Source organism: Chanos chanos, chromosome 10 (assembly GCF_902362185.1).
Source record: "Chanos chanos chromosome 10, fChaCha1.1, whole genome shotgun sequence".
In the NCBI taxonomy this organism is placed as follows: Eukaryota; Metazoa; Chordata; class Actinopteri; order Gonorynchiformes; family Chanidae; genus Chanos; species Chanos chanos.
The window spans coordinates 27,500,664-27,528,636 of record NC_044504.1 but is presented as its reverse complement, the minus strand read 5'-3'; the positions used below and the strand labels follow the sequence as shown (position 1 = coordinate 27,528,636).

The following is a 27,973-nucleotide window of genomic DNA, read 5'->3' as shown; positions in this document are numbered from 1 at the left end:
ATGTCTCAGAAATTTCGAAAGAACGGGTCACCAACTTCAAATCCCAGTTTGACCAGTGGGGTCGGTGGTGGAACTGCAGCTGGAGGTTCGGTAGGTTCCGGTATCGGTTCTGGAGGAAGTTTACTTGGTCGACTGCTGCCTATGAAAGCCACAGTTCCGTTCCAGCTGAAACCTCCGGCACAGCCCCCTCTACAGACCAGGTCCGTACATACTGGAGGCAGTAGAGGCAACAGTCCGACACACAATAACGGCACCGGGAAATGCCTTAGCGGCGGATATGAAGCAACCAGTGTGCGCACGTCAGCATCACACAGTCGTAGTCCCACTCGAGCCGTGCTGTCTGGTGTCTCGAGCCTCCCCCCATCATCCACTCCTACGTGTACACCTCACCCCAACACGGTCTCCGTGGCAACATCACTATCAGCATCATCCAGAAGTAGCAGTAGTCCAACTGTCACCCCATACGTGTCCGCGTCTGGTTTAGCCGGACCACCGGTTAAACAGCCACAAACACACTCTTTCCCAGCAGACGCATCATCTCACTTGAATGTACAGCACAGTAACGTTTGTGTCAATCCCGGGCTGACCGTGCCTCCCTACCCTGTGTCCGGCAGCCCCCCGTGCTGCTCTCCCTCGCAGCAGCAGCTTCAGTGGTTCTCGGAAAGTTCTATGCTGACAGCCTCAGCCCCGCAAGTCTCAAGTTTTTCGGCTTCACCGTCTTCATCATCATCGTCGTCATCGTCGTTATCGTCCGGCGGTCACAGGGGTAAACCTCTGCCTCCGTCGCTGCAGTGGTCGCCAGAACATGACAGAGTCTCTCCAGAGAGATTCAGTCCCTCTTCACCTGTTTGCAAAGGTAACATCTGACAAAAAGAACACAAGTTAATTTCTGTAATGATTAGGCAATTCTGGAGGAGAAAAATCGATAGACTCGCTCGGACAAAGCAACTGGAGATTTGCTGTCCTATTTATTTCTATTGGCTGAGCAATGGATCATCCATTAAATCACTTTTTTAAACTCTTACAGATGCCACCTGTCGCTCAGGGAAACCTGTAGCCAATTGTATTGAACCATTAGACATTTGTTCAGTTAAGGTTATTTGTAGTGTAAATGCAGCTTGGTTCCTTGCTGTCGGGAACCTGATCCCTTTATAGTCATAGACTGTGTTTTACTCTTACGGTAACGTGTGTTATTCAAGACATTGGCATGGTGACTTATACAAAAACTGACATTAACACTGTCACAGCCCTCTGATCATTTATGCAACATTCAGTTACTGGAATTGCAGGGAGTCAAAGTGATCAGCTGTTCAGTACTTAAAACTCTCAACAACTCTCTGAGAGCAAAGACAAGAGGAAAGGGAGAGATTTGGGTGGGGGTGGGGGCAGGGGTAGAGTGGAACCATCATTCATTGTATACCCACAGTTCCTCTGTGTATGATTTCTTTCTTTTCTTTTTCTTTCTTTCTTTCTTTTTTTATGACCAGAACACATTTCTATGACAGTCGTCTTGCTGCAGGACACAGAAAATTTCTTTAAAACAAAACAAAACAAAACAAAAAGCATAATTGCAGGAAAGGAGCCCATTGACTTTTGGGTGAGGTGAACTGGAATGGTAGTGTCATTGAAGTGACAACACAGTCCAGTAATCAGTGGGTGGTGCGTAGTCTGTCAGTGTGTCCTTTACCCTTAAGTTGCTCTAGAGATGACATTACTGTGTACAGTAGGAAGTTAGTCAGGAGAACCAGAATGTTCGTTATATTCTATGTAATGTTAAAGAAGATGTTCATCTGGTTTGTTCTGAATGCTGTCCCTCATTTAAATTATTCTTTTTTTCTCTATTGTGCTCTTGAGAGTAACTGTTCCATTGGCTGTGAATCTTTCTTTTGAACTTGGGGAGCAAAACTGCTTTGGTGCTCCTGAATGATTATGAAGAGGATTATAGAATGAGAAGCCTTGGAAGGGTCTGCTAATCAGTCTACAGTGGGACCAGTTTGGATAGGTCATGTGGTAGCTTTGTGCTTCAGGACTGTATCAGATCTCTGATTTCTCAAAAAGAATGACGAACAGGTATTTCTTCTCTCCAGAGTGAGAACGTCATCCCAATATTTAAGCTATTTAAACTAAACTATAATATTCAAACAAAGTTCAGAAGTTCACTGCATTCCTATAGGCCCTAGTTATATGAGTAGAGGAGTGCTCTCCAATAAGGCCTACCAAGGAAATAAACACCTCATGTAAATTAAAATGAAAGCCATGGCAGTTACAAGGAATTAAATAAGAGATGCTCTGAAGTGGAAGAAAAACACTTCAGCCAAAAACTGTTTTTTCTAATAATAGATCTGTAAATAACAGTTGTTGCTTGTGGTAATGAAATTACAGATCAAGCGTAACCAACAACGCAGAGCGATGTCTGGAAATGCTCTCAGTAAACTGATAATACAAATTTCGCCCTTGTGCAAAGCTTAACTAGTTAAACCATATACAGAAATGGAAATGATGCGGGTTGATGACAGAGAGTCTCCAGCCACCTACTGGACTAGCTAGAAACGTCAGTTATGGAGGGTGTTTGTGCTATTAGGATTTTGTTAAACCTGAGTTCATGGTAGCCTGGAGTTGTACAATCAGGGGTACTGGGGTGGGGGGTGGGGGGCTTAGGACAATTACAAGGGCCCAGCACTTACAGGGGGCCCTCATTGAACACTTATTATTATTATTATCATAAGTAAGTTAATGCCATTAAAATTATAAATTTATCTATTAAAAGGTTACAAATGAAACAAACTTGTGGTTTGTTTGAACATTTTTTGCAAAATGATCAGGATAGCCTTTATATTTCCCCCCCGTCTCTGTTCATTGCATTGTTCAGTCTTGCGTAGGTACACTTTCCAGCAACGATTACAGAGCGCACTAGAATTTTTGTTTTCCAGTAGGTGGGCTTGCAAGCAGAACAGATGATGAACGGTCAGGTGATTTGACATGTCATCGTCGAAGCTAACAAGTTACAGTGCGGTGTTAGTGTCATTTCGCTGAAAATGAGATGAGTCCAATTTTGGTCCAGATATAATTAATATAGCTCAGTATATTTGTAGTCAGCTAGTGTCCCCTCTTGCTATAGCTAGCTAACTAGCATACATGCTAACTAGCTTGTTCACAATCAGGTTTGGGGGGGTTTAGGGTGCCCAATATTATATTCTCTCATAGGGCCCAAAATTTCTAGCGGCGCCCCTGCCAACAACAGTTAGGATATAGTTTAAAAACAAATGATGATATGCGAATCTACAAATGCGATCTGCAAAAAACTGAATTTCGTCTTTCGTGTTTAGTTGTGCGTGTGTGAGCGCTGCTGTGCCTTGTTTTTTAATTGCAAGGCAACCAGAGAGTGTCAGTCATATTTTTCATATTTTATTTTCCATTTTGGTTCTACTGATGACTGATTATTTGAAAAAAATGCACAAAGGTATCTTGAAGTAATTTCAGATGTCCACCCATAACCTTGAGTTTCCGGCCCATCATACTGACATCTGGATCCAAAGCTCAGCCCTTTGGTCTTGGAGTCGCTTCTGCCTGAACATAGTTTAGGGTCATCTCTAAATTATCACTTAAATTCCCGTGTTTATCTGAGACACGTATGATTCTGCAAATCACTAAAGGGAAAGGTAAAAAAACCAAACAAACAGATTTATTAGTAACTCTATTCCCTTTTTAGTAGCAATACATGTCCAGGTGATGATATCTATCTAACCAGGTCTGTTTGGCTTGATTAACGATACTTTGTTACACAGTCAGGAAAGCAGGGCCTTAACAAGGAGAAGCTGTGAGTTAACAGAGTTTGATCCAAATGTCATGCAAATACATGCACTCAGTGGACTATTTATACATGAGTATTATTAGTAGTAGTGCAGCATTGTTGTTATAAAACAACGATATTAAGAGTAGTGTCCCACTACATTAGAATTTAGTGGACACAGAATGTCCTACTAAGAAGTGAACCACATTTTCCCAGATAAGAGTGAGGTGAAGAGGCATGGCACACGACCTTTGCTCCAGTGGAGGCCAAACCTATTAAAACCACTGAAATCATCCATCAGACAAGGATGATGGATGAATATTTTGGTGTGTGTGTGTGTCCACACACGTGTGCATATGAATTTAGAGCACCCGTTATCCTTGTTATACTCCGAATCCAAAATCCTAGGATTTATGTCTCTGAGTAGAAGTGACTGCCAAGAGCAAGACGTGAACACCTTTATGCCAAAGAGTCAAAGTCAAAGAGTTTTATTGTTGTATGTACAGAACAGCACAGGTCCTCCGCACACTGAAAGTCTTATGACATGGTTAGGTCAGGTACATAGCACAGGACATATCCATATAATAAATACAGTAGAACAGTATACAGACTGTGAGACAGACGGTTGTACTAAACAACACACAAAGGTGTGACTACACGAGTGCAATGACAAATACACAGATATAGCGGTAGTGCAGATGGGAGTAGTGCAAAGGAGGCTTCTATTTACAGATATATGGTCAGATGTACCACTGAATTGGAATTGGACAAATGTACCATGTCCGATTCCAGTTATTTTTTCACGAAATAACTGGAATTGGAGAAGAGAATTATGGTTAAAGGAAATTTACAGATAAAATTCTACATAAATAACTAAGTGAATGTTGCATTTCTGTAATATACGTAGACACACCACATATACATGGACACACAAAGGGCTTATCTAAGAAGACAAGACATGCAGGACAGGGGGTATGGGGGGGTGAAATGCAAGTGTGTGAGGGTCAGAGTTCAGAGTTCTGAGGTAGTATAGTAGAGTGGAGAACAGAGTACTGAGGTAATAGAGTAGGGCAGAGTACTGAGGTAGTGAAGCTGATTATGCAGTCTGGTGCTGGTTAGGAGCTGTTTAGCAGTCTGATGGCCTGAGGGAAGAAATGGTCTGTGAGCCTGGTGCTCCGTGCCCGGATGCTCCGATAACACCTTCCAGACGGCAACTGGGAGAATAGGCTGAAGCCCGGGTGACGAATCCTTGATGACGTTGATGCTTCCCTGAGGCATCATGTGTGGTAGATGCCTTGCACGGAAGGGAGGTTGCAACCGACGATACGCTCAGCTGACTTTGCCACCCTCTGGAGAGCCTTGCGGTCCAAAGTGGCGAAACTTCCATACCAGGCAGTGACACAGCCAGTGAGGATGTTCTCAGTGTTGCATCTATAGAAGTTCGTGAGGGTCTGGGAAGACATGCCGAACTTCTTTGGCCTCTTTGGGATGTAGAGTCGGTTTTGAGCCTTCTTTATTACTGAGTCTGTCTGTCTGGACCAGCTGAGGTTGTTTTTGATGTACGCACCGAGGAACTTGAAGCAGTCGACTCTCTCTACCTGAGCTCCGTCAATGCGTAAGGGGGTGTGTCCCCCTTATGTCTCATTATTAATCAGAAATTTAGCCTACCTGTATGCTTAAAGGTGAATCACCATAAGCCGTAAGAACTTACAGAGCTAACAGAACTTACAGAGTCACAGGGAAGTGATGTGTATACTGTTAGGGTGACAACTGCTGCACAAGATTCACTGGTATTGGCTTCACAACATTGGCATGTGTCCTGGGAAGCCCCTGCATCTTGAGAGGCCAGAACAGAAAACTTTAGCAGCCCTCTGAAATGCCTGGTAGAGCCAGGGGGATGTTCCATCTTCCATTGGCCCTGCTTTGAACCCTTTCCACTGTGTGCTGAAAGGTTTGTTCTAGTGCCTGGAAAGTCCAGTAAATTTCCAGATCAGCAAGTTCACTCAGGATCCTCAGAAAGATGTCAAATACAGACAGGGCAGATGAAAACAAACAAGAAACAGAGAAAGAGAGATGTTGAAGAGAAGAGAACTCCATACAAACATATCTAAGAAAAATAGCTGGGTGTACTAGACACAGAGAGAGTTAGCTTTCACCTAGCTAATCATTAGACCACTTGGAGAAAATGCTACCTTAGCTCTAAAAACATCACACATCCAAATACAACACCAGAATGATAATAATGATGATAGATTTATTTATGTAACACTTTTCGTCGCCGGGAAAATATCAAAGTACTGTGCTTGATTTTTATCTTTACCAGTCTTTAAAAATGAAAAACAACACATACTGAAAAAAACCCACCTAATGTATATTTCTCCACCCTCTGAGGTCCTCCAAGGTGGAAAATGCTTTGTTCCTCTTAATCTGGGTATTTGGGTGGTAAGGTTGCTAGGCAGAAGCACGTGTGTGTGTTTTTTTGGAAGGGGGATGGTGGTGGTTTGATTTGAATTTAGGCAGAACATGACCTTGAGGGCATGCATGTGTTTGTAATATGTGAAAGATATCGCACACAAGAAATACTGCCATGTGATGAATATAGTATCAGTGAAGACACTTTCTCTGTTTGGATATTAATCTAGCAAACTGATCAATATTTACTGGCATATGCAGACCTTTTAGCTACACTGACAGAAATAGCCAGTTTAATATTGGGTTTTGTTAAAAAAGAAGCATCCTGAACAGTAAGATAATAGTTTATAGGCAGATAGGTCATTAAGTTCCAAAACATGATTTACACTCACACTACCACCAGATAAGCACAATTTTTAGGGTGTTGTGATGTTGGTTGTACTACCGAAAGGTTTATTTAGGCAAAGAGTTTTGCCCTTGTTTTTTAATAAATGTAAATGGAATTTTAAAGAAATATTTGTAGTTTTTTTTAAATTATAGTTATAATAGTACCACTGGAGAAATGCTGGTTTCATCAGTCACTTCTGGCTGAAACCCTCCGTAGGGGCCTCTCCCCTGCTTCGGTTTATCTTTAAGTGAGGGATAAAGTGTGATGGATGGAATGTATGAAAGACAAAACACTCTCTTTTTTTCACTTCCCATTACCAAGGCCATTCTGATAAGAGTACCTCTGTATGAGTTCACACACTCAACCTGTGTCTAAACACCAAAAACCTCTCATTACAGAAGTTTAAGTGTGTGTGTGTGTGTGTGCGTGTGTGTGTGTGTGCGTGTGTGAGAGAGAGAGAGCTCTTCTTGACATACCATTTACAAAAGCTCTCTGGTAGGCTTGCAGATATGGCTCTTTGCCTTATTGGGATGTCATTGTCAATTTATTATGAATAAGCCCCCATATTCCTAACACTGTGTGGGAACTACAACCTACACACACAAACGTCTGGTAGGATTGTTTGTAGTGTAAGTCTGAAAACCTCAAGACCGTGCAGTGATAAATGGGTTCTGGTGTAAACACATACATGCACACACTTGTTTTAGAGAGGGTTAGAATAAGAGGCCATCAATAACTGCATTCCACTCTGTACCTCTCAAACATTTTGGATACACACACGCACACACACACACACACAACGCATGTGCAGTTCAGTGTTAAGGACATGCTTATCTTCAAGAGCTAGAATTTCCTTTTATCTGTCATGCTGTGTGTGTGTTTGTGATGTGTGTGTGTGTGTGTGTGTGTGTGTCTATGCTTAGGAACATACAAGTGTCTGTGTATGTTTTGGTAGGGTTGGTTTACTCCATTATCAGAAGCTATTCAGGTCCTTGTTTGTTTTTGTCCTGTTTTTTTTAGTCTTCCCATTAGAGTAATGGAAGTAAACATGTTTAATTACTCCCCTCTGATTGGTCTTCCTGGAAACATCAACAGTTGCACACAAACACTCACACGCACACACATAGATGTAATCTCTTTGTCAGCAATAAAGGTGTGTTGACTTCTCATAGAGAGAATGAACATCTTAGCGAAATGGCATTGAGTGGGCCTTTTGTAGTGTTTCCTTTATGAACTTAGCAAGACAAAGAGTCTACACACTCAGATACACACTCACACACACACACACACACACACACACACACAGTCAGTGTGTTTTGTGCACAGTATTCTTTCGAGGGATAGACAGACAGACAGATAGACAGACAGAGAGAAAGAAAGAAACCCTTTGACTGCATGTCAGTGAGAGTGGGGCCCTCCATACTGAAGCAACCTTGCACTCAAATGTTTGCGTAGTTCTGTTCCTCTCCTCATGCTGAAAACCATAGATTAAGAAAAATCATTTTAAAATGGAGAGGGAAGAAAAATTTCCCCTTTCTTAACCAATAATCAAAGAAAATGAAAAAAGAAATGGAGTGTGATTTTTTGTGTGTGTGTGTGTGTGTCATATGAGAGAATGTAGGTCAGGACAAACAGGAAGCCAGACTGTCTTCAACCAGTCAGGAGATAATCAGCTTTACAGGCATTAACAGACTCAGACCAGTGGATTTAGACTGGGACCAACTCATTTAGACTGAAACCAGTAAATTCAGACTGGGGCCAGTAATCTCAGACTGGACAAGCAGATTAAGACTGGGACCAGATTGACCAGGATCATTGGTCTTTTGGGTCACGGTTAACATGTTGAAATCGATGTAAGAGATATTAAAGCAATTTAAACTGAGCGGAAATAATTGGCTTTGACTGGTTCAGAAAGGCTGGTATAAATGAAGACCTGATGCCATCTGTAGACACTGACTGCAATGCACACTGCTTGGTGTGTCATAATAAACCTTATCAAAGACAGTTTGAAAGTAATTGACAGTTTAACTTTGAAATTCATCCATATGGTTTGGAATACTTAATACATGACCAGTATCACTGAAAGAAAGTCAACTAGCAAATCAACACATAAGCAGCTAGTCTCTGGGTCTGTATTGTGGAAATTATAAGTCTTGCAGCATGTATTCATATGCCGATTTGTAGATCTAAATGGACGCTATGAAATGCTGACCTACCAAAATCTGTTGAAATTTTGCAGTGGGCAGTGTGTGACGTTCTTGCCCAAAAAAATAGAAGAGAACCAAAAAAACAACTGCCAGCATGCATCAGTCAGTCCGCCATGTGACTGTTCTACGTAATACACTATACCTCATCCTTTGAGGCTTTTCAGCCTGTCAGCAAACACCTGAATAATGAATTATTTATGCATACCAGCCACTCATTAGTCAACTATGAAAAATTCGACTTGTGTACATACTTATATTTGCAGTTGTGCAGAACAATATATATTCCACATCTACAACCATACAACATCAGTACTGTACATGACAATAAGTTTATAATACGCTAAACAACTCTGCTATCCAACTCCAACTCCAACACACAACTGCACAACTACAGTTATGGCAACCTTTGGCCAGTCATCATGGTTAATCGTTGTGTTGAAAACAGTGAGTATTGTTTCCTAATATCTTTTTATTCCACTTTTTATCCCCCTCCACTTTCTTCCTCTCTGCTTGCTCTCTCTCTCTCTCTCACTCTCCAGAGAGATGTAAACTCCCTGTCTCAAGCTCAGTGTCCAGTGCGGGTGGCACCAGTGGGAGTGGTTATATCCATCGCACCTCCTCATTGGACGCTCTGACGGGGCCTTACCTGTCTGGTCATTGGCCACGAGACGGCAATCTTGTCCCCAGCAGTCCCTGCATGTGGGACAAGGCTACTCAGGTAAAAGCACACGCACACACACCACACACACGCGCATACACACACACACACAAACAAATATGCATGCGCCCACACAGGCATGCACAAGCTCTTCAGACTCAGATAAATGCACACACACACACACATGCACACACAACTTTAAGGGTAAGAGCAGCAGTGATGATTAATGGTTCATTAATCAGAGGATTGCAGATGTGATTGCTTAGCATGATAGTTAAAACTGGACTGTGGAGGGGCTAGTTAAAAACTCTTACTGATGGTTTCACAGTACGTATTCACTGCAGATGTGTGTCTGAGCAAGACATTTAATTCCAGTCCCCCCCCCCCCCCAGAGATTCAAGTATCTTAAATTGCTCCTCTTTGAAAAATAAGCAAAGAAGTGTCTGTAACTACATATTATTTATTTATTTGTTTTAATTTAGCTTTTGCCTGAAACATTCTCCTGTGAGCAAGAGACAAGACAATTTGCAGTTGTTTTTTTTTTTTTTTACGTAGGCCATAACTCTCATAACTCTCAGGGTTTTAAGGGCTCTGTGTTGATTTGAGTTTCAATAATTTCATCAGGTTTTCACAAATGTAATATGGAATGGCGCTGTTTGTGCTGGTCGTTTCAAAAATGTTTTTGAGATCTCTGAGAGATATTGAGTTATCATCTGAAGAAAAAGGCCTTCTGACGGGAGGGGATGAAAGTGGGAGTGAATGATGAATAGCACAAGATCAGGAGATGAATTTCGCCACAGACAGATGCAGAGGCAGGGAGAGGAAGGGAGGAATCCGTCTCTTCCTGGCTCAACTGAGAGATGAGAGGAAGCTCTAGCATTTTTTTTTTTTTTTTTGGTAAAGCCAGACTATTCACCAGAGCAGCTTCACTCTCTTCTCTGTTCTCTCTTTTTCCATCTGTGAATAGACTGAACTCACCAGACCCGTGTTCATTCACCGCCCAACAATGTCCTCACTGTCCCTGTCTCTTAAACTACATTTTTATTTACCTAAAACAGATAGGACTGCTGTTTGTATCTTTGCATCTATGTGTGTGTTTCTTTCTGCCTTATGTGGTGTATGTGTATGTGTATGTGTTTGTATGTCGAGGGGATTTTCTACATCACCTCTTAGAGCCCAGTGTCGTCACAAATATATCTATGCCATAAATATATTATATTGGGGGGGGGGGGTTAAAAGCACGGAGACTTTACTGCGCCTCAGTATTCGAAATATATTTTTTCAGTCTGTTTTTTTTTTGTTTGTTTTTTTTATAAACAAAGACATACATGTTGTTTGGAAAACTTATGTTAAAATGTGCCAAAATGTTTTCTGATAAAGGTAACTGTAAGAATTATCGGTCTTTACTGAGAGTAAAATGAATGTCTATGGGAAATCCCCACTAGCTTAGAGTACAAAGTGTGTGTTGTTGTGTATGCTTATTAGTTTCTGGTGTGGGCATATTCATATGCGCATTTAGTTACATTTGAATATTTGTGAGTGCCTTTTTTCCCCCTGAAAATGAAACTCCATAAGCGTTTCTAACTGTTAACTGTTACCATCTTCTGTCAGTGAGTAAGTATGTAAAAGAGGGAGCCAGGGGAAAACACTGTGGAATTTGGACAGCATCTCGCAAACTCTGCTATTGGAATGTATGCCATAATAACCACATTGTGTATCGATGAGTATGAAGGCTACCACGGAGACACAATCACACCTAGTGACAAAACAAAGAGTAAATGGAGACAAAAGAAGTCTCACCATACAGTGAAAACACACTCACACACACACACACACACACTCACTCACTCAATCACTCACGTGGTCACATACACTCACTTACACACACACGCACACACAAACAATATTTGTTGCATATTCAAAGAAATTCATTGCCTCAAACCTGTAACTCTGTCAGTGTGTCTTTTACTGGTAGCTTGTTTAGACATCTACCAGCATACCAGTGCGTTGTTATGGCAGATTCTGGTAGAACAGTGTTATGTTTAAGCCAGACAGTTTTTCATCTGACCTGATACAGAGTTGTTTATGAAATCTGAGATGTTTTGCTGTACACCAAAGCTCCCTAACGTCATGAAGAATGATCTTTGTGATAGTCTGGTAACTTGAGCAGACCTGGAGTTAGTTTATCAAAAGGAATTTTAGCATAGAGAGAATCCCTGAGCCATTCGTTAATGGATGTGTTTAAGCCCAGTGTACATGGAAACACTTGATAGTCATTGTGGGTACATACTCTAAAATTTGCTTTTTAGCAGTTACACCCCAGTGAATTGTGATGCATGCGTTTCCAGCGACAGCGGTACTAATGTTAGCATGTTGAAACATGGAAAACAGAGTTAATGGAATGCGTTGTTTTAAGTGAAGAACTTGTGGATGAAAAGACGAAAAATTGGCAAACACACCCTTTCCTTTAAGTCAACCTCACCCAAAGGGCAATTTCTGAAATTACAGTAACTCTTAACCCTGTGGCTAAAGCCCAGAGACCCAAGAATAGTCCCATAGTTTTGTGAAGAAGGTCTCGCGTGCTTTCAGAGAGGGCTTGCCAAAGTGAGCGACTGCGTGTGTCTGAACTGTAAGTAAGTCTGTCGCTGTGTCAAATGTCACATGTACACCTGCAAATCGAGCAAAAAAAAACAAAAAAAACCCTGAGAAACCCCACCACAGTAGTTATGCCAGTGTATGGAGAGTCAGTGAGGTGCAGTATGGTGTGTGATTACAGAAACGGATCACTCTGGTGGCAGAGAGACAGAGTTCATTTGCACTTAGCTGAATGCCATGCACAAGGGTCATTTGCATAAAAAGACTTTTTACGCATACATGTGATGGAAAAAAACTGCCTCGGTAGTATGTAAATTATTATTATTATTTTTTTACTGTTTCATTTATGCCGTGTGACTGCACACAGTGCACACAAGGTCTTTTGTCATAGTCATTTTGTGTGTGTGTGTGTGTGTGTGTGTGTGTATGCATGCTCTTTTATTGTTGTGGTTTTATTTGTGCATATGTGCTCTTCAAACATGCGAGCAGCAGGTTTGGAGGGGTGACAGCTCTAACGACTCAGGGTTCATTGTGGCCCATCTTTGTGTTTCTGAACAGACTCTATACAACAGTCTGCCTGTCGCTTTGTCACATTTTCCAGCAAGAAAGCCCTTTTTGTGTCCTGTTAATCCCCCCTGCACTGGCAGACTGAAAGTCTCAGCTATTCTCTGACTCCAGTATGTTTTTGCTGAAACCCTGTGGTGTGTGTGTGTGTGTGTATGTGTGTGTATGTGTGTGTGCGTGTGTGCGTGCATGTACAGTGTCCGAGTGCTCAAGCCCAGAACTGAGTTTTGAAAACCAGTTGAGTTTTATTAGTTGGCACAGTGAGTGTAATAAACAGCACTGTCCAACAGGAGAGCAGGCTATTCATACTCCCTGTTGTTTAATAATAGTTTTATAATAAATATATAGCGCATTAATAATAAAAACAGTGTGGTTTGGAGAAATGCATTATACTCATACCTTGAAGAATTCCTCTCTGTTCAGCTCCTCTCCATGTTAAGTAACATCTATGTAAAGTAAATCTTATTATACTCTGCCATGAGAATATCCGGGTAACATCAAGAATTTGGTGTGTGTATCTTTGTTTATATGTCCTCACAAATGTAGGACTATGCTGGGGGTGGGGGGGGACATTTTGCTGGTCCCTATTTTGAAATACTTGTTTGTGATTTTAACTTGCTTGCTACTTTAAAAACAATCTCTCTGGTTCGTTATGTGTCTGCTATAGGACTAGGGTTAGAGGACTAAAGGACTCTGTGTTCACAGATAAGCCCTGCAGTCTTCAGCTAGATGATCTTGGTAATGAACTTTTCAATAGTCTTTCACTCTCTCTCTCTCTCTCTCTCTCTCTCTCTCTCTCTCTCCTTTCCCTTCCTCCCTCCCTCCCTGTTTTTGACCTGAGAATGCATGCCACACTCCTGGTGTTTGTTTGAGTTTGAATTCTTCAGAGAAAGCTCTACTCGGTCAGCAGCTCTGTATGTGTGTGTGTGTGTGTGTGTGTGTGTGGTTGAAGGTCTTTGTGTAATGCAGGACTGTGTGTGTTAAATGCTAAGTGATTTTGAGTTTCCTCACTCAAATGAACCTGAGGTCACAGAACCAGGGCCTCTCCCCTGCACCCTATGCTTCAAAAGCAGGACTGCATACGCACACACACACACACATGCACACACACACACCCTCTGGATATAAAGAGCCCTTTGTGTCTGACACTAATCTACTCACAGTTCAACCCTACTGTAACTTCACCCTCATACACACACACACACACACACAGTCTCATGACCTGTTTCAGTCACATTGAGATCCAGACTTTGTTTCACCTCTAAGGGCTGCAGTGCTCTCCTCACATCGAGTTAGTCAAAATAATCACAGCACTGACTGGTTGAAGGCCCATTCAGTGCACAGATGTTTGATAAAAGCTCACACATGAAACTGAGTTCTGTCTCTGTGTGTGTGTATGTGTGTGTGTGTTTGTCACTCTGTCTCTTGTCTGTGCTGAGCTCTGAGAACAGACGGGCCTCACTCACACACACACGCACACACGCGTGCACACACACACACACGCTCGGCCACTGCTGCTGCTGCTGCTGAACAGAGCCCTCCCTGTGTGTGTGGATGTCAGACTGGCCTCAGCTGGAAATCTTATACCGGTGGGAAGGAGGAAGTAATGCCTGGCAGTAGGCCGGAGCTCAGCCTACACACACACACACACACACACACACACCAGAGTCAGTCATAGGAGTCAGGGAAGGATAGAAGTGCAGTAGAATGTGTGTGTGTTTGTGTGTGTGAGAGAAACAGATAGAAAAGGAGGGAAAGGTTCATGGCTGAAGCCACACTAATGTCCATGTGTCAGCTCTAATCCAGCTGTAGTTGTGAAATGTGTGGTGTGAGTGTGAATGCCAAGACTGAATATACCCAAATGTAAACACAACTGAATATAATCAGAATGTCCTAGGTCATAGGCTTACACACACACACACACACACACAGGTTCAAACACCACACATACAGAAACAGACATGTCAAACAACAGAGAAAAAAACACAGACTGTTTGAGCCAGTTTTGATTTATTTAGTTTATTGAATCATAAGTGCTAATTTGTTGGCAAAATTGTTGTGGTTCATAGAGTTCATAGAGGTTATGGAGCATTTTGGATGCGTTTTGAACCATATTGTGTCTGCAGGTGTGCGCAGTACTTTTCGTCATCACTTCTGGCTTTGAAACAATATTTGATTCAGTTCTGCTCCCACTTCTCTTTCCAATGGGGACTTGACTCTTTGGGAAAATACATGCAAAATCTCTGGTAATGGCTATTTAGTATGTGGCGATTACATAAATTATTTATTCTTCCATAAAATATATGACATGCACGTTTACTCACAGAAAGTGCACAGAACAGAATAGCGAGAGAGTGTGTGAGTGTGTCTGGGTGCGTGGGTGTGGGTGTGAGAGGGGTGGGGTGGACAGACGGAAGAAGAGTTTTAACTGCAGTTTCAGACAGGACTGTGGAGTTACTACACAAAACCTTCGACTCTGACCCCGACTCTGACTCCGACTCCGACTCTGACCCTGACTCTGACTCTGACCCTGACTCTGACTCTGGCCCTGACTCTGGCCCTGACCCTGACTCTGGCCCTGACTCTGACTCTGGCCCTGACCCTGACTCTGGCCCTGACTCTGACCCTGACCCTGACTCTGGCCCTGACCCTGACTCTGACCCTGACTCTGACTCTGACCCTGACTCTGACCCTGACTCTGACCCTGACTCTGACTCTGACTCTGACTCTGACCCTGACCCTGACTCTGGCCCTGACTCTGGCCCTGACTCTGACCCTGACTCTGACCCTGCCTCTGGCCCTGACTCCGACTCTGACCCTGACCCTGACTCTGACCCGGACTCTGACTCCGACTCCGACTCCGACTCCGACTTGGACTTCTCAATTTATGGTACCTCTGACTCCGACTCCAGTAACCCAGTTTTACTTCTGACTCTGACTCCGACTCCACAGCCCTGATTTCAGAATGAAATATTAATTAAATACGGAAATTCAACCTCAAAGTTTATGTAAAACACACCCCCCCCCCCTTTAAATAGTTTCAATGTCATAAACCTAGCAATCTGTTTCTTTGTAAACTTCGGTGCAGCTGACGGAAAGCGAGGTGTGTGGAGAGTGAGACTGTGATGATGAAGTGGGTTGAAGAGTCGAAGAGACCATGAAAGAGAGAGAGAGAGAGATTGAAGAGAGAAAGGGAGAGAGAGGGCTGATGTCTTGACTGTGTTTGAGTAATACGGAAACAGAGATGTTAAGGCAACCTGTGCCTTTTGCAGGATTTATAAGGGAGAGCAAGTGTGTTGACATGCCCTACAGATGACTCAGCAGGCTGTGTGTGTGTGTGTGTGTGTGTGTGTGTGTGTGTGTGCATGTGTGTTATCGCCATGGATACTGCACAAAAAATCAGTGACCTGTGCAGTATATAGGAAACACACTTTTAAAACAATCTAACATTGAACGTGTCTGTATCTGTGTACTTATGTGTGAGCATGTGTACACATGGTTGTGTGTGTGTGTGTGTGTGTGTGTGTGTGTATTCCTCCTGCTCTTGTTGTACCATGTTTTCTCTGTGCTGGCCTCAGCAAAGGCCTTTTGCTTTTGATTGGGTGTGTTCTGTTGGCTGTTCTCTTCTTTACCTCTGAGGACCATTAATGAGTGTGTGTGTGTGTGTGTGTGTGTGTGTGTGTGTGTGTGCATGTGTGTCTGTGTGTGTGTATCTGTGTGTGTGTGTCTGTGTGTGTGTGTGTTATCTCAAGTGCTTTATTCCAGACATTGCCATCATAAGCTCACACAGCTGGAGAACTCTGAGAGAGAGAGAGAGAGAGAGAGAGAGAGAGAGAGAGAGAGAGAGAAAAGACAGATAGATAGATAGATAGATAGATAGATAGATAGATAGATAGATAAAGTTTATATGTCCACCCAGATCCAAGCTCTCTCTCTCTCTCCCTCTTTTTTTCTCTCTCTCTCTCTCTCTCTCTCTCTCCCCCTCTCCCTCTTTCTCTCTCTCTCTGTCTCTTGCTCTGATGTGATGAAATACATTAGACATTAGCGGTGCAAGAGTGAGTGTGTGTAGTTTAGTGTTCATGAACCAGTGTAGGCATGTTGAATCAGAGAGTGAAATGGAGATGGGAGATTTGTGCATTTACTCTGTAGTGTTTATGTCAGACTGAATGAGTTGTGTTATGTGTTTGTGTGTGCTGTTGGATGTTGCCATGTAGGAAAGTGTAGGCGTCCTGTGATTTGCCATATTTCTGTGGAATGAGTTGTGCTGAGTGTGTGAGTGTGAATGTGTGTTTATGTTCTGTCGTGTCATGTTTGGTATTGTGTAAGACCTACAGTTTTCTCAGATGTTTGTGGAGTGACTGTGAGCGTTTTGTGTTCTGCTGTCGTCTTTGCTGTTTAGCACATATAGAGCTGTGGTGCTGTGAAATGTTTGTGTTGGGAGAGACACATGCCCTGGGCCTTTAGCTTCTACACCGCTGTCGGGTGTGTGGTAGAGTCATCTCCCAGATGAGTTTGCTCTCTTGCATGCACACACACACACACACACACACGCACGCATGCGGAGTCACTCAGCTCTACAGTCATTAAGGAGCTCATTTCGCCTCTTGCTGAATGGTGTAAGAATAGCATTTAAAGAACACAGTGGGACTGGACTGGTTTAAATATGCATTCCAGCCATGCCAGTGCTTGTAGTGTTTTCTGTGGATGCATGTGTGTGTGTGAGAGAGAGAAAAGACAGAGAGATAGTGCAGGAGAGTGTGTGAGAGAGGCTGTGTGTGTGTGTGTGTGTGTGGATGGCGGTCTTGGAGGATTATGTGTTTAATGTGTGTTCATGAGCGTTTTGTGTTTTTGGATGGTGAATGTATAATTAGCATTTACAGTAGATAACCTTCGAGGTAGCCAGTTGAATTTACTAGCACATTCTCAGCAGCATCAAGATTGGCACTGTGTGTGTGTGTGTGTGTGTGTGTGTGTTGGTGTGTTTCAGAGTGTTTCTGGCATCAAGCTTGGCATCTTGTGTAGCACCATTTTTCTGTGTGTGTGTGTGTGTGTGGTGTGTATGCTTTTCCCTGAGTGGCCTTGTCCCACATTCAGGGACTGCTGGGGACAAGACTGCTGTCGTGTGCACTTGTGTGTGTGTGTGTGTGTGTGTTTGTGTGTGTGTGTGTGTGTGTGTGTGTGTGTGTGTGTGTGTGTGTGTGTGTGTGTGCATTCATGCGTGTGACAACATGTGGATATATGGATGTATGTCTGTGTGTATGCTTGTGTGTGTGTGTGTGTGTGTGTGTGTGTAGGAGCCTGGTGGTTGACTTTGAAGACATTTGTATGTAGGGTGTCTTATGTGTGATTGCACAATACATCATAGGCAACATTTCTGAACACTTTTTGCTGAGTGTTTGTGTGTGTGTGTGTGTGTGTGTTTGCATTTGAATTGTCAGAAGTGCAGTGCTGATTTAAGGCTAAATGTCACAACCCACACACACACACATATTCTCCATCGCTCAGTTGACCATAAAAGACAGGGGCGTGAAAATGTTGTGAATGCAGCAGCTTTGCTTGCACGCAATGTGAGATAGAGCTCAGTTTCTCATCCTTTCCACACAAAACAATTACAGGCCTTTTGACATCTGCATAATCTGAAGGTTTAGTATAAATGGGGTTTTCTGAAGAATTTGACCTCTTCGACCATTGATACATTTATCGCAGTATCACCTTAGCATCTCTACCCTGAATCACACCCCAGATCAGGAACCGGATCTGACTAGAACTTTCCTGTCTTGAGGAACATGTCCAGCACATTTACTAAAGTATAAAAGTCTTGTTTTAAATGTAGATGTTGAGAATAAGAGATGGCAGAGGCTGAAAAACATTGAATTCCACAGAGATTGTGTCACAGCTATAACTCTGTTTCTCAGTTCAGTCATGAGGAAAAGTCGCTCCAACGTTATTAAAAGTGTTAACGGTTTGTTGTAGGTCAGCATACAGTCATGTACAGTTTCTCCAGTCAGGATGTTCTGCAAAACTTTGACTCTCAGTGGAAAGTGGCTGAAACATTTAAAATGCTTATGCATCTTAATCACAAAGTGAGTTGTTGTGAGTTGTGTCTTAATCAGAAAGTGAGTTTATTTCAATATACCATTTCCCAAAGCACTCCAGTTCTCTGTGCATGCATGCACCTCTATACATGCGCACGCACGCGCGTGTGAGTGAGTGTGTGTGCGTGTGTGTGTGAGCACGTGCGTGCGTGCGAGGGAGAGACAAAAAGGGAGGGGACATTTAGGGGGCATGAAAGATGTGTAAGTGGGTTAAAATGTGAGACTGTATTACTGGGTCAGCTTACTTCATCATCATCATCATCATCATGAAAACTGAGTGAAAAACTCATCATTGTATTGTGAGACTTAGAACTTGGCATGTCCATATAAACTTTCCAGTGTTTGTTTTGAAATTGTTCTCTTCCTCACTCTTTCCTTCTCTCTCTCTCTCTCTCTCTCCCCCCCCTCCCCCTCTCTGTCTTTCTCCCAGACCCCCAGTGCTTGGACGGATGATTGTTTGGAGAAGAAGAATAGTTCTCATAAACGCTCAGCATCGTGGAGCAGCAATGACCAGCTCAAAGAGGTCAGAGCCTCTTTTTTAGGCTCTTTTTACCCCACCCCTTCCCTCCTTGCTCTTTTTGTCCCTTTCAGCAGGACTGTGGACCCCCCCCCCCGGCTGGAGTTCGAGGGTCTCGCTCTCTCTCTCTCTCTCTTTGGAGTGAGGTGGCTGGGGTGGGGGTTTGTTTTAAACCACCTCTAACGCTAAGATTCATTCTCTGTCAGTCTTATATACTGGTCTGTCTGTCTTTTATTCTTCCACCGCTTCATTCTCTCTCTCTCTCTCTCTTTCTTCTTCCTTCATTGTCTCTCTCGCTCATGCCCTTCACTCATTTCTCTTGCACTCTTTCTCTCGCTTACTCTCTCCCCCCTTACTTCTCTTTAACTGTTTTCTTTCTCTCTCTATTTCTTCTCCTCCCCCTACGCTCACTCTCTCTCTCTGCTACTTTGAGTTCTGTCATTTATTTAGCTATGTGTCCTGAGATATATCTTTCACTTCTAGTAACTATATAGGTTTATATTTTTTCAGTTGTACATCTGCATTTGGTTAATGTAACCTTTACCATCACTGAATGTGCGAGCTATTCTTTAATGCCATGTGAGGTTGCAAAAAAACCCCGCTCCTGTCCTGTTGTGTTTGAGCAGCCCTGTGAGAGACAGAGGGTGAAATTATATGCTCTTACATGCAATGGTTCTCCCTCTTTCTCTCACAGCAGTCCTAGTGTCAATATGTTTTTGATATCATCAGTGATTTGGTAATATTATGAATGACTGTCGAAGTATCCGATTCTGTATTAAAACCAGATATTAAAGTTAACATGTCCTTTTTAAAAACAGATCAAATTATGGTTGCTGGAATATAAAGTATTTGTCTGGTATCTATAATAGAGTTATAAGTCTGCCAGAGTCTCATATCAAACCCTAACATGACAGTATTAGGAAACGATGCCTTGTGGATGGACTGAGACTTACATGTGTGTGTATGCATGTCTGTCATAGCATGTGTTCAGAAGTTGCGTGCGTGCATTTGTGTGCACATGCGTCTGTGTGTTTTATTTATATATTCATACCTAGCTTGAAAAAGTGAGCATGGGAGAGAGTGAAGAGACAGACTGCCATTAACCACCCATTCACCTCCAGTGCTGATTTACCAATAACATCACTACCCAAACAGACTGACTAATGACATCACTGCCCAAACAGATTTACTAATGACATCACTACCCAAACAGATTTACTGATGACATCACTGCCCAAACAGATTTACTGATGACATCACTGCCCGAACAGATTTACTAATGACATCGCTATAGTGCACATTTGTTGATCATATCAGTACCAATAGCTTAACTGAGGACATCACTACCAATAGAGATGTACTTGTGAGTGTGTGCATGTGTGCACCCATCTGTCTGTGTCTGCATGTATGCATGCATGCATGTGTGTGACTGTGTTTGTGTGAACAGAATTGTGGTGTGTGTGTGTGCGAGTGTGTGTGTGTGTGTTTGAGGACATGGTTATGGGCTGTGTGTGTTTTTGAAGGTAAATGGCGTGGGTTTTCAGGGTAATCAGGTTGGAATGTGGAGAAGCAGCAGGGCCTGTGTGAGGTCTCATTCCTGCAGACACACACACACACACCTTCTGGTCTCATTCCTGCAGACACACACACACACACCTTCTGGTCTCATTCCTGCAGACGCACACACACACATGCACGCGCACACACACACACACACACACGCACATATTCTGGTCTCATTCCCTGCTTTTAAAACATGTTTACAGTGCATTTAAACACACACACACACACACACACGTACACTCCCAAACTCTGTCAGCCTACTGTCATTCCATTCACTTTGCCATACGTTTAAACTCACAAAACACTCACACACAACACATACACCTCCCTGCACGTCCGTCTGTTACTATTGACATGATCATCAACTGCTTTATTAGATTCCACTCCATCAGAAATCTTACGGAAGTGAGGAATATTAAATGACCCCCCCCCCCCCTTCCCCCCTCTCTCTCTCTTAGATTGCTAAACTGCGTCAGCAGCTTCAACGAAGTAAGCACAGCAGTCGTCAACACCGTGATAAAGATCGTAAATCACCCTTTAATGGCCATCACCCACCTATCAACCAATCACAGGTGAGCATACTTGCTGTTGGGGCAGAATTTATTGCAACATTGACCTACTGTTGTTGTTTGTGCATGATAGCAACTATATGATGTAAATAGATTGTAAATATGTGTGTGTGTGTGTGTGTGTGTGTGTGTGTGTGTGCGCACGCGCACGCGTGTGTTTGTGTCAATGGTGCTGCTCTGCTCTCTGTATTTGCCTTTTGTTGGTCTTGTGTGTGTGTGTGTGTGAGAATGATCAGGGTCAGGTGTAGTGGACTCTGTGTATGAAAGGCTTCCCTTCATGGGGACTGAAAGACCGAATAAATTGCTGCACCACCCTTGGGCCTCTGTATGTCTTTCCATGTTTCTGTCTCACTCCCCCCCCCCCCCCCCCTCTCTCTCTTTCCCCCACTCCATGTTGTGTTTGTTCATGACTTAGTTGAACATGTGGCTTGCATTTTGTCTGTGCTGTGGCTGAGCAGTTAAACACACAATTAAACACTGTACGCAGCCTGCTTGTGTGTGTGTGTGTGTGTGTCCATTGGTTTTGGAGCACTAAGACAAATAGACACACACATACGCATGCATGCACACGCAGACACACATGCGCATATTGTCACTCACACACACATATACACACTCAGGAGATCACAGCCATTTCTTAAGTGTGACAGATCAACAGTCTGAGAAATGGAAACTGTAGAGTGCACAGGAAACCTCTAGAAACTTTCAGAGTCTCTAATCCTTTCTGCTCAGGTCCACTGAACAAAGAACGTAAACGTAAAAAGATTGGTAAAGTTTTCCTGATCAGTTCATAGACATGTTTTCCTCCTAGTTCTCTTGTTAGCTTGTAGCTTTCTGCAATGCTTTAGTCTGTATGTGTCTTTGAAAAAAAACACACACACAAACTTGTCTGAGGTGTATAAATTCGGTCTCTCTGACACAGGCAATAGTATTCAGAAGCACTTTTCAGGTTCTTCAGCCTTTGATATCTACAAGCAGATGTTTCTGTTGCTTGGCTGATGGAGTTAACAGTTCAGCTTGTTGATTTGTTGTCAAAGCATGTGCACAGATTCCTAGAGTTCTTCTTGTCGCTGTGATGGTGGGAGTTTTTTTAAAGACGAATATTTTTCAAGGGTTTTTCCCTCTTTGCAGTGTGTATATGTTTGTGTGTGTGTCTGGTTTGTGTTTATACTAATGGGAACCAGATGCAATCAGAAAAAATGGCTGTCCACGGGGAGTGCAGCGAAGCAAGTTTGAGTTTATGTGGGGTAGAGGCGTGGTTGTGTGGAGTAGAGGAATGTTTATGTGGGGTAGAGGAGTGTTTGTGTGGTGCAGAGGGGTGTTTGTGTGGGGTAGTGCAGTGTTTGTGTGGAATAAAGGAGTGTTTATGTGGGGTACAGGAATGTTTGTGTGGAATAGAGGAATGTTTGTGTGGGGTAGAGGGGTGTTTGTTTGGGGTAGAGTGTTTGGCTGGGGGGGGGTGTTTGTGTGGTGCAGAGGGGTGTTTGTGTGGGGTAGTGCAGTGTTTGGAATAGAGGAGTGTTTATGTGGGGTAGAGGGGTGTTTGTGTGGAATAGAGGAATGTTTGTGTGGGGTAGAGGGGTGTTTGTTTGGGGTAGATGGGTGTTTATGTGGAATAGAGGGGTATTTGTGTGGGTTAGAGGAGTCTTTATGTGGGGTAGAGGAGTGTTTGCGTGGAACAGAGGGGTGTTTGTGTGGAATAGAGGAATGTTTGTGTGGGGTAGAGTGTTTGTGTGGAATACAGGGATGTTTGTGTGGTGTAGATGAGTGTTACGTAGAGATGTGTTTGTGTGCAATAGAGGAGGGTTTGTGTGGGGTAGATGAGTCTTTGTGTGGGGTAGAGGGGTATTTGTATGTTGTAGAGGGATACTTAAATTACACAGACGACAATTTGAACAGACTGTGTACCTGTGTGGAGGCTGTAACTGATTGTTATGTCTGTTTTGCATATTTCTACTGGTGTGTTCATATGTGTCTTTGTGTCTTTTAAAGACTTCTTGTGGGCTCTGTGTGTATGTATGTATGTTTGTGTGCTTTTGAGACCATTTCTCCTGGCCCAGTGTGTGTGTGTGTCTGTGTGTGTGTGTGTGTGTGTGTGTGTGTGTATATGTGTGTGTGTGTTTAAACATGCTCCAGAAACAGTTCTACTCCAGTGTGTGTATTTCACTGGCTTGTGTTCTCAATTTGAGCAAGCTCTACCTCAGTTCTCCTCTCCACTTCATGTAGGAGTAGCCTGAGACAAAAACAGTGTTGCAAGCGTGCGTGCATGCATGCGTACGTGTGTCTGTGTGTGATGATGTGTGTGTGTGCGTGTGTGTGTGTGCGCGTGTGTGTTTGTGTGTCAGGGTTAAGAAGGGGCCACTCCTTTATGAATGCAGAGAGCAGTTAAAGATGAAGTGGATGAGATGAAACACTATTCTCTCCAGGACAGACACAGTTGAAAAGAAGACAAGAGAGAGGGAGAGAGAGTCAGGGGAGGAAGAAGACTGAGTGAGGGGGAAAAAGGACAGGACACTTTCCAGAGACAGAACTTTATTAATGAGAGGGGGTCATCAGCTCCCCTGAACTTTGGGGAACAAGGGGCGTGTGTGTGTCTGTGTCTGAGCTCCTCTTTTAAAATCCCCTGCGTGTCATTGATGGAGTAGGGTATACTTGTTCATACACCACACACACACACACACACACGCTATCAGACTTACCTCCAGTTCACTGGCGATCAGATTTTCCTCTTTGTCTCAATTTTATGTCACTTATCTTTCGTTGGTAGTGAGTAAGACCTGTTCAATGATTTACGCACACTGGAAAGTTTCTCATCCTGTGTGTCATTTCATCATGTGCTCAACAGCACTCTCTGCTGGCAGATATGGGAAGAGCTGAAACCTTTCTTTTGGCTCAAGCCAACTGATCTGATGAAGGCCTTTCAGCATTTGATATGATTTCAGTCACAAGCAAGAGGGTGGCTTGCCACATGGCCGTTCTCTTACACAACAGAGAAGTAATCTAGAACTTTCTGGATTGAGTATGAAGAACATGTGAGTGACAGTTCTGTAGATGATTAGTAAGTTAAAGTCTGTAACTGTGTAATGATTACAGTAGGCGTAGAATGAGTTGCATTCACAAGAGTGTACATATCTCTTTATGTGCTTTTTAAACAAGTCAAACAACCATGATTGCTGAGACAGAGAGAGACAGAGACACAGAGAGAGAGAGAGAGAGAGAGAGAGAGTCACTGGATTTTAAAAGGCCACTGTAGTCGAATGACAGCTGGATGTGAAAATCTCTGGGGTAGAGAGAATGGTAAAGGGATGGCAAACTTCCAGGGAATCAGTCCTCCCAGTGCTGTGTCAAAACCAGTATCCTCAATACAGGTTTCACTAAACTAGACCGCGCACACAGACAAATGCAACTAGTTCACCCACAATCACAAGCTCTCTCATTAAATCTTTGGATAAAACTTTTAGGTTGTTTGAATAAGACTTTTCATCATGACAGGTCTTGAAATTTAGCTTACATTTCTCGCTATTTTCCCTTCAAGTAATCAAAGTAGTATACTTTTTCAGTCCAATTTCTCTAATATATTTATCTAGTCATGTGAGAGTACACAATGTTACAATATGCTAAACCAGAAACTGCTACAAAACGAAGGCAAAATATTTTGGTCGTATTTTTGGTAGCAATATTAAGCAAAATATTGTTAACACTACAATTCTGAATAAATAAATGATCTCTGTAATGTTTACGGGGAGATTATTCCATTTTCTCTACTGCTGTATGCAGCAAATGAATGATATAGTCGTTGTAAAGTTTAACAGTTACAACCTAAATATTTCCTAAGTTCCTGCCATTTCAGTGTTTTCAAACTTTTTTGGTACTAACTGATGCTTTCATTTTTTTCTCCAATATTTTAAAGTTGCAGTTGAAGTTTTCGGTTCAGTGGTCTTTTTGTTTGGACAGGACTGTGCTATCATTTTGTTTTTGTTTTATTTTGAAAGGTCTGTGTTTGTATGTTTTTGTTTGGTGGAGATGGTTCTGGGAGCTGTTCAGACTGTGTAATAGTCACGGTTAGAAGATTCACATAGTAAGAGAGTAGTGTTTTCTCTGAGCTGCTGAGCCACTCTGACTGTAGGAATAAAGCAGTCATCTGGTGTGACTAGAAACCTTACTTATCCTTCATGCAGGTCACCCCCAAGGTACATTCAGCCTTCAGTGTCGTGTTCCTGCTGAATCAGTCCTGTCAGAGAAAGCCAGTGGGACTAACCTCAGACATTTGCCTCTCTGTTTAGTGGGTTGGCAAGGTCACAATCGGCACTGTTTTGAAGAAGCCCTTAATGGCCAGTTTCAGTTTAGAGGTAGCTGTTTGAGTTGAAAAGGAATCCAGTGCTAAATAAATCACTTACACACACGCACACACACACACACACACACGCACACACGCACACAGAGGTCTGTGGAGAGTTAATCTGCAGTGTGGCATGATTGGGAGGAGTGGTATTGAGATGCTAATGCAGGCAGGCAGGACCACACAGCTCCCAGACACTGCTCAGGAATGTAGCAGCCATTGTTCCTGGACTCCCCCTGCTCTCTGAAAGATGAGAGAGAGAGAGGGAGAAAGGAAAAGGGAGAGGGAGAGAAAGAACAGGATAGAGTGAAACTGGAAGGCTGGGTGGTGGTATGGGGAAAGAAAAGGAGAGAGATGAGAGGAGAGAGGAGGCAGTAGGAGGTCAGGAGAGAGCAGAGGAGACCTGTCACAGGCTGACTGAGAGTACACTGTGAGGAAAGGTCAAGATTAATTACCTCTTCTCTCTCTTTTCCTCTCTCTGACCGAGTTTCTCTGTTTTCTGTTTGTTTGTTTGTTTGTTTGTTTGTTTAGAAGTTTAGAAGTTTAGAAGTTTAGACCGACACTGTCACATTTTCTTGTCTGCTCTAATCCTCTCACACAGAAGGACTCACATAAAACAAACAAACTCATGCAATCTTACAAGAAACTAACTCATCTCTCTCTATGTGTGTGTGTGTGTGTTTCAGGCTCCCACCCCAAAGAGCGCACTCATTCCCATTCCAATCTCCAAATCCTCTGTATCACGTTTCCGTAACAGCGTGGAAGGTCTGAACCAGGAAATCGAACGCATCATCATCAAAGACTCTGGAAATGACATGCTTATAGTACGTACATCACTCTGAAACTAAACGTGTCCTCTGCTGAATATCAATGTGAAATGAAGAGTCATAATCAACAACTGTGTTTTGTACCTTGTTGTTCAACTAGGAGTATTTTTCCACACAAATTACCATTGCATTTTGATATAGGGTTTTATCCGGACCTCACCTCTGCTGATTTTTCACACAGATCAGTGGCATGCCGGTGGGATGGAGTGGGTTGTTAACATTAGTGTGTTCTTTTGTTCTCTCCAGCCTCAGGATGTACCCGACGGGCACCGTGCCCCTCTGCCTGTGTCTTCTCACAGTGCCAGCTCACACTGTGTGGACACCCAGACCCCCTCGGCTGGTACCAACAGTGACAGCAGCAGCCGCTCCCAGTCCGTCTCTCCCTCATCACTGGGTCTTAACGGTGAGAGCCCATTACCTGCCCATGACTCCCTCACGGACAACCAAGAGAGAGGTAATGGACCCACACACACACACACACACACACAAACTCTATCAGCCTACCCTTTGAATACCCAGAGAACTGTTTGTGCTCTGTAATGTTCAGGGGAAGTAGACCTGATGTTTGTGTTCTGTAATGTTCAGGGGAAGTAGACCTGATGTTTGTGTTCTGTAATGTTCAGGGGCAGTAGACCTGACGTTTGTGTTCTGTAATGTTCAGGGGCAGTAGACCTGACATTTGCGTTCTGTCTACAGATCAGGCCTCTGGATCTCCCTTCCCCAAATACGCCTCATCTCCCAAACCCAACAACAGCTACATGTTCAAACGGGAGCCCCCAGAGGGCTGTGAGAGGGTCAAGGTCTTTGAAGAAACACAGTAAGTAACTCACAGCCCTTTCTCCTGATTTTTACCATCTTATCGTCTGTTTTTCCACTGAGGTTTCTTCCTCACGGTGCAGTCAAGCCTTTAAAGGAAGATAAAGGGATATTGTAGGGATCTCTCTCTCTCTCCATCTGCCTATTCCCACTGTTTTTCTCTTTCCCCCACTTTTTTTCTTTTCTCTATCTCTCTCCCTTCTACCCCTTCTCCTGTTTTCTCTTGCTCAGGGTCAAATTGCTTCAGGAGGTCCCACTGTTCCTGAGCCCAGACAAGAACAAGGTCAACTTCATCCCTAAGAGTAGCTCTGCATTCTGCCCTGTTAACATCCTCAAACCATTACTGCCCGCTCCAGAGCTGACCCTGAAGAGTCCAGGACAGGACCTGGGTCCACTAGAATCCCTTCACACAAACCCTGTCCCACCCGAAACCTGGTGTAACCAGAGAGCTAGAGCGTACCCTTGACACGCGGATCCTGTATCCATGGTAACCATTTCCGGCGGAATTTTTGGAGCAGAAAAAGCCAACGACTTTTTTTTTTTTTTTTTTTTTAAGCAGTTCAGAGTGAAGACTTTTATGTTGTGAAATGCATGCTTCCGTTCTCCATTTGATACAATTGAAAAAATGGTTAC

At 43.1% G+C, this 27,973-nt stretch overlaps 1 protein-coding gene across 1 annotated transcript; it reads left to right on the top strand.

The window, feature by feature from the left end:
- fam117bb (family with sequence similarity 117 member Bb) lies at nucleotides 1-27,835 on the top strand. Its single transcript, XM_030787548.1, has 8 exons — nucleotides 1-856; nucleotides 9,337-9,515; nucleotides 19,140-19,232; nucleotides 21,248-21,361; nucleotides 26,384-26,521; nucleotides 26,771-26,978; nucleotides 27,221-27,341; nucleotides 27,572-27,835. Exons 1-8 carry the CDS (start codon nucleotides 1-3, stop codon nucleotides 27,804-27,806), a joined length of 1,944 nt encoding a protein of 647 aa, XP_030643408.1. The 3' UTR covers nucleotides 27,807-27,835.
- The last annotated feature ends 138 nt before the right edge of the window (nucleotides 27,836-27,973 follow it).